The sequence below is a fragment of the Nothobranchius furzeri genome, chromosome 14 (assembly GCF_043380555.1).
Source record: "Nothobranchius furzeri strain GRZ-AD chromosome 14, NfurGRZ-RIMD1, whole genome shotgun sequence".
NCBI classification, from domain to species: domain Eukaryota; kingdom Metazoa; phylum Chordata; class Actinopteri; order Cyprinodontiformes; family Nothobranchiidae; genus Nothobranchius; species Nothobranchius furzeri.
Window position 1 is genome coordinate 40,172,572 of NC_091754.1, and position 12,527 is coordinate 40,185,098.

Here is a 12,527-nt window from a genome sequence, read left to right on the forward strand (position 1 = left end):
CATTAGTCATCACACACTGGTAAAATCCATCTCCGCATTTGACCCATCCCCGTGGGGAGCGGTGGGCTGCAGCAGTGGTTGTGCTCGGGAACCATTTGGTGGATTAACCCCCCAATCCAACCCCTTAAAGCTGAGTGCCAAGCAGAGAGGCATTAGGTTCCATTTTTAAAGTCTTTGGTATGAGCCGACGGGCTTTGAACCCCGATCTGCCAGTCCCAGGGCAGACACTCTACCACTAGGCCACTGAAAAGGTTATTAACACATAAACTAACATGGTAATTAATGCAGAGTAACACGCACATGATGCTAAGTAATTAAATAATGCAAGAATTATTTGTCAGTGTGTCCCTGGACAGCTATGGCTACATTGTAGGTCATGACCACCAGCGTGTGAATGTGCGTGTGAATGGATGAATGATACACTGTAGTGTAAAGCACTTTGGAGTCCTCTGACTCTCAAATGCGCTATGCAAGTTTGAGTCTTTTTTCATATTTAAAGCTCATTACTGTGTCAAGTATAGTTCAGTAATAAACATTAGTTACCTGCTTAATAATGTTTAGTAACACAGTGTGATGCATTAAATAAGTTGTCAACACTTTAGTAATGGTTTATTATTGCTTAATAAAGCACTAAGTAACATCAATAAAGGGAGCCTTATAGCAATGTGTTGCTAACAATAAATCATAGAATGAATAAAGATGAAGATTTTCACCATAGATGACGCAGAGTAACCACATTCATGCAAAAGCAGGAGGAGTATTGCTCTGTTGAAGCTCTAAACTGCTGCACTCCTCGACGACATCATCAGTAAGCACATCTGGTTAGCCTGTAATAAGCAATTCTTTATCATAGGCCAAAATCATATCGTTTATACCTTATACCATTTATACTCCGCGTTAGTGCCGCACCTTCTTTGAAAAGAAGCATGGCCGTGAGGTGAAATGTCATTTCAGTTTATCTGTCTCTTTTGCTGTCTGTCCTTCTTTTCTTCTGATGAACAACTTACTGCAACAGTTTCAATAGCTTAAATCAGTTAATCGGCTTTCCACTATGTGTGTGTGTGTGTTTGTTTGTGTGTTTGTATGTGGTAAGTACAAGAATGTGTGTGTTCTTGTACTTACTACCTACAGAGGATCATCATGAGGTTTTAATCAACAGAGTGAGGACATTTTTGTGGTACTCACTTTTTGAAAAGCTTACCAGTTAGTTTTAGAGGAATGGTGTGAATTAAGTCTTAGTTGAGGTTGGGGTTAGGAATAGATCAGCATTGGTTATGGTTAGGGTTAGGGTTATGCATAATACAGTCACAAAAATGACTGTATTATGCATAATACAGTGTGTGTGTGTGTGTGTGTGTGTGTGTGTGTGTGTGTGTGTGTGAGAGAGAGAGAGAGAGAGAGAGAGAGAGAGAGAGAGAGAGAGAGAGAGAGAGAGAGAGAGAGAGAGAGAGAGAGAGAGAGAGAGAGAGAGAGAGAGAGAGAGAGAGAGAGAATCAAAAACGAGTTGTTTTGCTGAACGCTCCTATCAGGTGTTTTTGTTGCTGGGAAAGGCCATGTAGGTTCTTTCAAGCTGACGTGATGCTCGTTGACAAGATGAAGCAGGTTTTTCAGGTGTGTTTAACAACAGACTACAGATAGCTCTCATTCCTCTCATGCCTGCAGTGAATGAGTGAATAAGCCAGGATTACACACTACAATGACATCTATACAGGTGTTCCAAACTCACACTAACCAGTTAAAGTGATTTTTGCTCCCCGTTTAAAACGTATGTGTATGAACTAGACTGTCGTGTGCTTGCTTGTTCTGTTTTACTGAGCAGCTGCTCCTGAGGGATGGATATGTTTCTTGTTTTTATTTATATATGTATGTATGTATGTAATTATTTATTTATTTATATTTTTTATAATTATATTTAAATGCGCAACAAGAGCTGTACTATTGTGCTTACATGGAACAAATGAGCAGCATTTTAGTGTTGTCTGCTGATTAATTTAGAATAAAATATACAGCAATGTTATTTAACGATCACATAGTGATTAAAAATGTTGAAGGCTCTGTCAGTCTCTGCTACCATGGTGAGATAAAGTTATGAATGTTGTTACCATGGTGAGATAGAGTTAAACCATTGTTACAATGGTGAGATCGTTAAGTATATGTTAACTTAGAAAGCTAAAATTAGGTATCTGTTACCATGGTGAGAATGAGTTAACCCTCTGTTACCATGGTGATCTAAAGTTAAGTATCTGTAACCATGGTTAGATGGAGTTAAGTCTCTGTTACCATTGTGAGAAGAATTTAAGACTTTGTTACCATGATAAGCTAAAGTTAAATATCTGTTCCCACGGTGAGATGGAGCTAAATCTCTATTACTATGTCAGCTAAAGCTAAGTATATGTTACCATGGTGAGATGAAGTTAGGACTTTGTTACCATGGTGAGATGAAGTTAGGACTTTGTTACCATGGTGAGATGAAGTTAAGTATCTGTTAGTATGGTGAGATAAGTTAAGTATGTTTTAATGTGGTAAGCAAAATTTAGGCATCTGTTACCATGGTGAGAATAAGTTAAGCCTCTGTTGCTGTGGTGAAATAAAGTAAAATCTATGTTACCATGGTGAGCTGGAGTTAGGTTTTTGTTACCAAGGTGATATGGAGTTAAGTTTTTTTTTAACCATGGTGAGATGGAGTCAAGTCTCTGTTACCACAGTGAGGAGTTTAGTCTTTGTTACCATGGTGAGCTTAAAAAAAAGTATCTGTTACCATAGTGAGATGGAGTTAAATTTTTGACAATTTGTTACAAAAAACACATTTTTACCTTAACAGTCATCGAAGATGGAAGTCTGGTTCAGTAGCTTCCAGTCCTCAGCTTGTTGCTGTCCGTTTGCTCCCGGCTGGTGGCACAGATGGCTGATTCCCCTAAAAGTCTGGCTCAGCTGGATGTATGTTTGCAGTAGCAGGGCAGGAGTCTGGTTTCAACAGCTGTTTAGGTCCTCTGGACTCACAGGACTGGTATGACCACTCTGACTGGTACTTATCTCAACTGGACAGTAACAGGATGGTGTTGAGTAACAGGCAGATTTACAAATAATTTGTTGTTCAAGTGGGTTTGGGGGGGGGGGGGGGCAATGGGACAATTGGCTCTTTGCACCGACGTCACCTAATCACGTGGGTCCACCATGGTGGACGGCAAAAGCATGTAAACAGTAAGCGGCACGATTACTAAACAATGGGAAAAGTAGAGCCTGAAACTGTTTTTGCGATCAAAACAAAAACAAAACTCCTCCAGCATTCCTTCCACTAGCTCATGCCCAGTTCAGTTATCAGAAGAGGTAGCGCATCTAGCGGGGGCTCATAGAGAGCGGTATGCTAACTAGCTTACCAACGTTAGCTTACGTTCTCTCTGCAGCTGTTCATCGATGTAAACATGTTGCTGACTTTGCCTAAATTCACCCCTCTGGATTTATAACATTATGTTGTAAACAGCGTTTCACTTTACACCAAAGCTGATTTTTAAATAGTCCCGATCCCTACCAGCTTCTGTTGCTGGTGGTGTTACCGGGTTCAGCTGCTGCTCTCACACCGCAATGAGAAGATCTCCGCTGGCGCTCATATAAATAAATAACGTAATTTTAACACACGTAATCATACATCGGAGCTTTAATATTGTTAATAATTGTCTCGCTGTGCACTACAGTGGACGGAGCGCAGCCTCCATGGTGAAATACCCATCCATCAGGATTATCAATAACTAGTATAAACACATCACATTTATCTCTGTCCCTATCTTTTACGTGAAACAAATTAACGTTAATCTTACCCGGTAAAAACATGTTCGCTGCAAATCTGAGGCCTGCTAGTCCGCTTGATTGATCGCTGCAGTTCGTCTCCGTCCTCTGTCTCCATCAAAGTTATTAAAAAGAAAAAATGAGTTGTTTACGTCCTTGTCTCTTAGTGCAGCCAACCACCAGCAAGCTAAAACCATTTTACTGTCAAATAAACTCAATAAAAGGGATAAAAGGCTACAAACTGGCTTGTTTTGACTACCTTCACTGGAATTGGGTGTAAATGGTCTTTTTGCCGTCCATCATGGCGAAGGGGGCGGTCACATGAGTGGCGTGACGTCACGTGCAAAGGGTCAATAGGCCCAGCCAGACCAATGTGGATCCCGCCCCTTGAGCCGTGGGTGGGGGTGTGGGCTATCTGGCACCGGATTTACCGGATTCCACCTGTCGGGATAGCTGCGATGTTTGTGTCTGTTCATGAGCGCGTGCTGATACAACGAGCCGCGCGCCAGCATCCGGACCTCACAGGAAAATCAGAGTCGCGCAGCTACGGTTCCTAAAGGTGAACGGACCGTTTTCCGTTCACATACGTGCTTTTTGCCCTCATCTCAACACACAAACGTTTCAGTTCCAGCGGACGGGTTTATCCGCAGAGTCCGAGCCAACCGGGGAACCGGAACCGAGCAGCAGCATGTCCAGACAGCCGCCGCCGCTACAGCAGAGGACCCCTATAAAACTCATCGATAACACGGTGGAGGTGAAGAGTAAGGTGAGCAGAATATTGGTGGTACTCGCCGGTGTTCCGTTCAGGTGGGACTCATGGCGTCTCCCTTCCGCCTGCTGGGAAACGCAGGAGGCCTGTCAGACACCGCACCGGTGTCAGTCCCATCCGGTCGGTGTTGGTTCTGATTCGGGTTCTGAAACGAGTGACTCATCAGAGCGGCAGCAGCCAGAAGATGTGATGAGACCCGGCTCTCAGCATGTCTGAAGGTCAAACAGAAGATGCTGCATTCAGCAGCTGGTTGTTGTTTATGTGAGGACCGCCAGCTCTAGGGCTGCGGGAGCGTTTCACCACCATCGGTTCGGGTTTAGCCTGGAGAGGACCGGGAAAAGCCCCCGGCCCTCACCCCGGACACCTGTCAAACGGGGATGGCTGCTTGAATGTGTCCGCACAATCATTAAACTATACGCGCGCGTGTGTGTGTGTGTGTGTGTGTGTGTGTGTGTGTGTGTGTGCGCGCGCGCGCGCGTCAATTCATCATAAACACATCCTTCCACTTTGGTCACAAAAGCCTCATCCTGGGGTTGTAACTGCAGTACAGTACATGGACATGTGGGGCAGCAGCTTTATTATCACTCACCAAGACCGCACACAGGGAAGAAGAACGTGAGGGCTGTTGGTCATAAAAGCACAAAACCTTCTATAATGTTTATTAAGTTTCAGATTCATTCATTGTACTGGTTCCCAATCCAGTTTGCTGTGGAAAAGCTGTAATAATGAAAGAGTCAGTAGGATTCACAGGTGGGAGGTCTTGAACAAGATCATTTATAAAATGATCCCACATCAAAACAAACGGACTCTGTAGTGAAAGCTGCGTGTATTCCAGCTCTCCGAGTGACCGGATGCGTCGTGTACGTTAACAGTAAACCGGTCGTGATGGTTAAACTTTGAACCCAAAGGGAACGTTCAGGTGCATTGTCTACCTTCTTTGTGGATTGGACAGAAAATGGTGAATCCCATGGAACAGGAAGACCAATAGGGTCAGCTCTTTTACAGTTACTGATGAGTGGATCCACTAGATGTGGATCTTCTAACCAGATTTGTCTTCTACAGTATGAGGCAGAGTATCGTCGCTTTGGTCTGAAGAGAAATGGCTCCGGTGGCTTCCGGGAATTCTACCGTCTAATCCAAACCATCCATCACATCCACGGTATTGACGTGCTGTTGGGATATGCCGATATTCATGGAGATCTCCTCCCAATCAACAATGATGACAACTTCAACAAGGCCGTGTCTTCAGCCAACCCACTGCTCCGCATCATTATAAGCAAGAAAGGTAGGAGCTAAAGGAGAATCTACATCGTTCGACGTATTCCATGGCTGTGTCCGTCTATACCTCCAGAATGTCTCGGTTCAGTCACTGAAACCCTCCAGTCAGTGTTGTCAGAACAGTCCTGAAGCTAAAAAGCACCATGGGACAGCAGTAGCTCAGCAGGTAGAGCCGGTTGTCCAGTAATCAGAAGGTTGCAGGTTTGATCCCGGCTCCCACCAGAGAAAGCTGCTGTTGTGTCCTTGGGCAACACTTAACCACCTTGCCTGCTAGTGGTTGTCGGGACCAATGACGCCAGTGTTCGGCAGACCTCGCCTCTGTCAGTGTGCCCCAGGGCAGCTGTAGCTACATCGTAGCTCATCCCCACCATGTGAATGACTGATTGTGTTGTAAAGCGCCTTGGGGGGTTGTAGAACCCTAAGAAGGTGCTATACAGGCCCGGCCAGAATCTCCCACTCTGTGTGATGCGCTGCAGGGATTTGATCCTCTGCTGGTACGAGGGTAGAGGGAGACTGGGAGGTGATCGGACCGGCCCAGGTGGTCGTCAGGGTGGGAAGGACAAAGCAGACACTGAAATCTCAGTAATGAAATGGTCTGCATTTAAAAAAAAAAAATCCTCCAGGTCTTGGCCGCAGGGTGTTTTAAAGATAATAGCATCTGAGCTCCAGTTGTTTATACAGACACACATACCATCACCAGTTGTCCTCTGGGCCCCCTGTTGGCCACAGCTGTCCACCCATGTCCCCATCAGATCCATGCTAGAGGACAACACAAGACATTACTAAACTTAATGTGATCTAGGCCTCCCACGTGGTGGCGTCATTTGGAAGCATTCACAGTGATGGCCCCAGTGATGTCCATGGTGGTGGAGGTCAGCGCATCCTGTTAATGTGTTTGTTCTGTAACATCTAAGCCTGGAACTCCAGACCCACCAGAACTTCAGATGAGACTAGGGGAACTGTCCTCGAGTACCAAGAACAGAGGTTGTTTTGTTAACTCTCGTGGTTCATTCAGATTCATTAGCTTTGTTTTAGCCAGGATTTCTTGTTTAATGGATGCAGGTGAAGTTATTGATTGGGTTTGGGATTGTATAATCTACGTTGTTAAAGGGACGTGTAGCTTGGTGTGTGTTGGAGATCGTGGATCAGAGTCAGGATGTGATGATGTAATCTGCTCAGCAGTCATATATTGTTCAGGAGCAGAAAGGCCTGCAGGTTTAGTCTGGTTTACGCTGAGATCTGAGAGAAGGAGAGCGAGGCAACGTCAGGCAGAAACAAAAGATAAGGAGAGAAAAAAGAACGAGATGAAACAGGAACTTTAGCAATGTTAAACACGCAAACACCATTTCAGGTTTACCAGGTTTACTGATGGTGTTGGACTTGTTACGTGCTGCTTTCACTTCAGCAAAGATTAGCACATGATGTAGGAAACTAAAGCTCTACATCCTAACCACCGCTAGCTGTGCTGTTCACCTCGTTCATGTAGGCACTCACAGACCAGAAAACTCAAGAGTAAGCTAAAAAGTATAGGTATCACCTTTAAATGACTGACTTGCTTGCTGTAAAAGTGCTGACCGTCGTAGATTCTAACAGAAGTTTACAGCACCTGGGCAGCTGCCCTGCCGTTGCCTCATACAGACCGTTAGATCTCTGTAGTTCATCTCCAATCATAACAGAAAAAGCAGTTCTGTCATAATTAGCTCTGGTATTTTTCTCTCTTCTCTAAGAGGATGAACCCGTGGTTTATGGCACCAACTCGCTACAGCGGCGGAAGAAGGGACTGTCTCTAACAGGGCTGCGCCCCACGGGTTCAGGCTCCATTCACCCAAAGAACAAATCAGGCCTCATGATTGGCCCGCCAAAGAACTTCAGACAGATCTCATCTATCATTGATGTGGACATCTTGCCTGAGTCACACAGGAGGGTCCGACTCCACAAACATGGTAGCAATAAGCCTCTGGGCTTCTACATCCGGGACGGGGTGAGCGTACGGGTCACACCTCAGGGGGTGGAGAAGGTGAGAGGAGTTTTTAATGTTCTACGTCCAGTTTATGCTTTAGACATGTTTAAAAAGGTCTTGTGTAGGAATAAGGGTCTGGTTCAGGGGTCTGCAACCTGAACTGGTTCTTTGGACTGCCCACAACGGCTGTGAAGGACAAAAAGTGCTAAAAGAAGTTCAACAAGTTTTTAAGGTCAAGTTCACTGAGAAACCGTTTTTCCTGCCAGTCCAAACAAAGCCACCGCCTGGATTTAATCAAGCAAAGAGGAACAAGCGTCCTATTGGATGATTGCTGCATGGGCCAGCAGAAGAAGAAAAGCCACGCACATCAGTGTCACACTGAAAGTCTGCATTCACGGACTCGCCATCTTGGCTCGTAACGGGGAAGGCTGCTGGTGGTGTAGCATCCAGGAAACGGCATCTCAGCTTGTTCAAGCTAACTGTTAGCATTAGCAACTGTACCACACAGCTTGTTTGTACTATTTGTGGAGATAAAACATCAATATAGCAGAACAGACAAAATCAGCGGTAGAGTACTGTTGCTGTTGTCTAATCAGAGGAGAGATGTCCAAATATCAGGAAATAAGACTCCAGATTCTGTCTTCGGACGCTACTTTTTACTCCAGCTGAATTCTCTGTGCTGGAACAGCTTCAGCTCAGCTTTTTTGCCCCGGAGTTCAACTTACAAGGCTTTCGCTCCTACTAAAGACCACTGCAAACGAATGAAAGTATGAGTAAAATATTTGTTTAGTTCAGAAACATCCTTAATATTATTATTATTATTATGGTGGACGGAGAGGAAAATGGGCTCTTTAGACTGTAAAGGTTGCATACCCCTGATCTAGTATTTGGACCTGAGAGACTTTCTTCTGAATAGTTTGTCTTTATTTCCTGGATGTGTAACTGAGACACAACATGACGTTTGTTTTAAGCCCTAACCAGATTAGATCCTTTATTGTTGTTGATCTGGAACAAAACAACAGTACAACGCCGAAGGCAAACCCATCATGAAGCATCTGGTTATGCTGCACACATGACATCGTTAAACAGCTAAAACTCCATCACTTCTCAACAGGAAGTGTGTTTGTGTTCAACTCTGTCCTGCTAGGTGGTGGTCAGTAAGCTTTCCTCCTAGGAATGATGTGCCTGTAATTTACGATGTCCGTAAAGATGGGTCTGAGTCAGACAAGAAATATGATGTTTTTTAATGTTTGTGAAGAGAAAATGGTTCCATGCTTAACACATTTATGGTGTATAAAGCAGACCGTTTGACTCACACTGGTGTGTTCGTGTGTCCAATAGGTTCCTGGGGTCTTCATTTCTCGTCTGGTGCGAAATGGGCTTGCAGAGAGCACTGGACTACTGGCTGTCAATGATGAGATCCTAGAGGTCAACGGCATCGACGTAGCAGGAAAATCTTTGGATCAGGTGAGAACAACCCACCCCCCCCCCCCCACCCCCTAGGGGACTTGACTTTTAACACAACCAGACATTTAACCTCTGATGGTGATGAGCTACAAAGTAGCTGCAGCTGGCCTGGGGCACACTGATAGTAGCAAGACTGACCAATAACTGCCCCTCCAACCACCACCAGAGGGTGAAATGTTTTGCCCAAGGACACAATGACTGCAACAGTCTGGGCGAGGATGGAACCAGCAGCCTTCTGGTTACGAGATGTGCTTTTAACTCCTCTCCTCCTCTGGTTCCACCATAATCACCAGCAGAAGCAGCAGCAGTTTATTCTTCCTCTGATTCCTTTTTGATCATTTCAGGTAACCGACATGATGGTGGCCAACAGCCACAACCTGATCGTAACAGTCAAACCAGCTAACCAGAGGAACAACGTCGTGCCTCGTGGGAGTAAGTACTCGTTGGGTAATTCTGGTTCTGTGGGCTCGGCTGGATCAACAGGCTCTGCTCCTTCACATGATTCACCAAGTCCTGCATCTCAGAGCAACCCCTTCACTGCAAGGTATGGACCAGCTCTCTGCTGGAGATCTACAGACTAGATAAAGCGTTATATGTTGTTTGCATTTAGTGAAGAAAATGTTCAAGTTATGTTTGTATAAATGCAGAAGAGACCACTCCGCTTCCACGTGGGTGGCTTACTGCAGTTTAGGTCTTTCACCAGAGGCCAAGGCCCTCATTTATCAACCGTACACACACAGATCTGTGTGTGTTTCGTGTAAAGGAACCATTTAATGTATTCTGTGGTATTCTTCGTCGTGTACTTGTGCGTAATGTCAGTAAAGTTGTTGTGTTTTCTGGGAAGAATGCAGGGATTCCTCTCGTGCTGAGGACGTAGCGTGACCAAATATGGTTAATTGAGGGCGTTTCTGTATGTAAATGACTGAACGGACATGAGCACCTGGGTACGCACAGGTGGGATTTATCATCAGTCGTACGAGAGGCCACCATGTGTTTGATGAATCAGGATTTTGGCCGTTTGTAAGAACATTCTAAATTTAATTTGTAGGAATATAGAAATGGTTCTATGAATGTTTGATAATGAGGGCCCTGGGAACTGGATGGTTCCTGTTAGCTTCTCCTTGATCTGCTGTCCTCTGGACAGAGATCTTCGTGGTAGTTTCTGGGATCTGTTGGAGTTTGTGGGTCACAGTATCCACCACCTTTTGTTAGAGCCTCCAGGTTGAGGTATAGAAACTCCAGCTCTCTTGGGCTGTCTTGTGCATCCTGGGCTTGACTAGCATGGGGTGTGTCTTCTACATTCGTACACATATTGTACTCAGACCTCTGTTTGGAGGTCAGGGGCTGGATGAGGTCTTTCTGTGTTGCTACATTACTTTGCATCATGTCTGTTATGTTTGTCTGTTACTGCAGCAGCAGCATCGCTGAGGGGGACAGTGAAGACGAAGAGGAGGATGGTGATCTCATTCTGGAAAATGACTGCCTGAGAGCCCACAATCCCCATCCTGTGACTTACAGCAACAGTGCTAACCTTAACAGGAACTCGCCTCACTACGGCTCACACGGTTCTTCAGGAGGGAAGTCCGTCACACAGAGTGTGTCCATGCCCAACAGCATCACATCAACCCTGAGTTACAACGGGAACTTAAATCACTCTGCCAGTGGCAGTCAAGACAGCATGAAGGAAGACGGCAACATACTGACACTGTGATAGTTGTCACCGTGTCAACACAGACATCGCCTGTATGATCATGGAACGGCCATGTTGTTGTAAACATGACAAGACGGACATGAAACTCAGCAGCAGCGTTGATTGGAAAGGTTTTTTCTTAGATTGACGGGTTCTGTAGTTGTGTTACTAGGAGCACACACACACACACACACACACACACACACACACACACACACACCACACCACACCACACCACACCACACCACACACACACACACACACCACACACACGCACACACACACACACGCACACACACAGTGACATGAAACAGTATCATATTTGTTTGAATATCTATGAAAACGACATTAGTCACATGCCAAAATGATCAACTGAACAGAACAATCAGAGGAAAACCTTAAAATGACCATAAATAGACTTTTAAAGAACTTCATTTTATTTTTGGTACCTTAAACTTTTAGACTTTAGTTAAATCAGTTCCCTTCTTGGTTTAAATCGAGGCATTTAATGAACTAGAATGGGTGAGAAAGACGATCTAATGTCAGACCTTTGTAGAAAACATGGATACCTGTCCTCCTGTAGAGGTCAGCAGGTTGACTTTCATGTTACACTGAATGTTTTGTTTTAAATGGGTGTTGCGTAATCCTGCCGGCGGTTCTTTGTTGGGCTTCAGAGGTCTTCATCGTCATACACACTGATCACTCGCCGTACTCTGGTCTCAGACTCATCCATGAGGTGAGATTTTACTCAGATTTTATACAAATCTTTTATTACGTGTCTGAAGTTTGACCACAGACGGGTGTGTCTCCTCATTCAAACCCTAGAACTGTGCTTTACCTATGCATGACTGAGCTTCCCATTATAGATGTGACCTTCCAACTGATCTTTCTACAAACATTAACCAACAAAAGTCCTAAATAAATAAAGTTGTACAGAGTCTTGTATTTAAAAGAATCAGTGTTGTGTTTTAAGGCCTAAACAGAGACGAACTATTTGTCTGTTAAAGTCTGCACCAATCACCGCTCTTATCTCGGCATCACGCTGCATCCAGCTCACTCCAGGCTTCCTGCTTCTCTTCTCATCCTGGGGGGCAGAACCACGAACAGCAGGGGTCATAACTCCTTCAACTTCAAGCTTCAGACTCTTCAGCCTAGCTGACTCTTTTTTTCTTCCAGAACATTTCTATCAGAAGTACTCCTACTCCATTTCCCTTTCCAGCTTAAACCCTCCCCCCGAGCTGCTGGCCTCTCACCACCTGGTCTCCTGAACACGTCTTACATCCACTTTCCTTCTTATCTTCATGACCACCAGCTCTCTAGCGTTACCTGTCATAGTTCCAACCTTCTATGACTTTCATAACTAAGGACACAATAACATACGAGGAGAAAAAAGTGACACAGCATTTTTATCAGTAAGGGTTTTTCTAAGTGGGCTTTTGACACAAAATTTGTTTTAGATGTTTCCATTAAGCAAAATGATGAATTCATGCAAAGAAATCAGAACATAAAATTGAGTCATAATGAAGTGAAATGACACAGGGAATAAGTGTTAAACACACTTTAATAGTTTGTAGAAAAGC

At 44.6% G+C, this 12,527-nt stretch overlaps 1 protein-coding gene across 1 annotated transcript; it reads left to right on the forward strand.

Moving 5' to 3' along the window:
* The first annotated feature begins 3,686 nt into the window (after positions 1-3,686).
* On the forward strand, positions 3,687-11,989 carry pard6a (par-6 family cell polarity regulator alpha). The gene is made up of 7 exons (XM_054747231.2): positions 3,687-4,342; positions 4,409-4,549; positions 5,615-5,837; positions 7,558-7,847; positions 9,132-9,257; positions 9,602-9,801; positions 10,671-11,989. The coding sequence occupies exons 2-7, from the start codon at positions 4,472-4,474 to the stop codon at positions 10,966-10,968; spliced, it is 1,215 nt and encodes a 404-aa protein (XP_054603206.1). The 5' UTR covers positions 3,687-4,342; positions 4,409-4,471; the 3' UTR covers positions 10,969-11,989.
* The last annotated feature ends 538 nt before the right edge of the window (positions 11,990-12,527 follow it).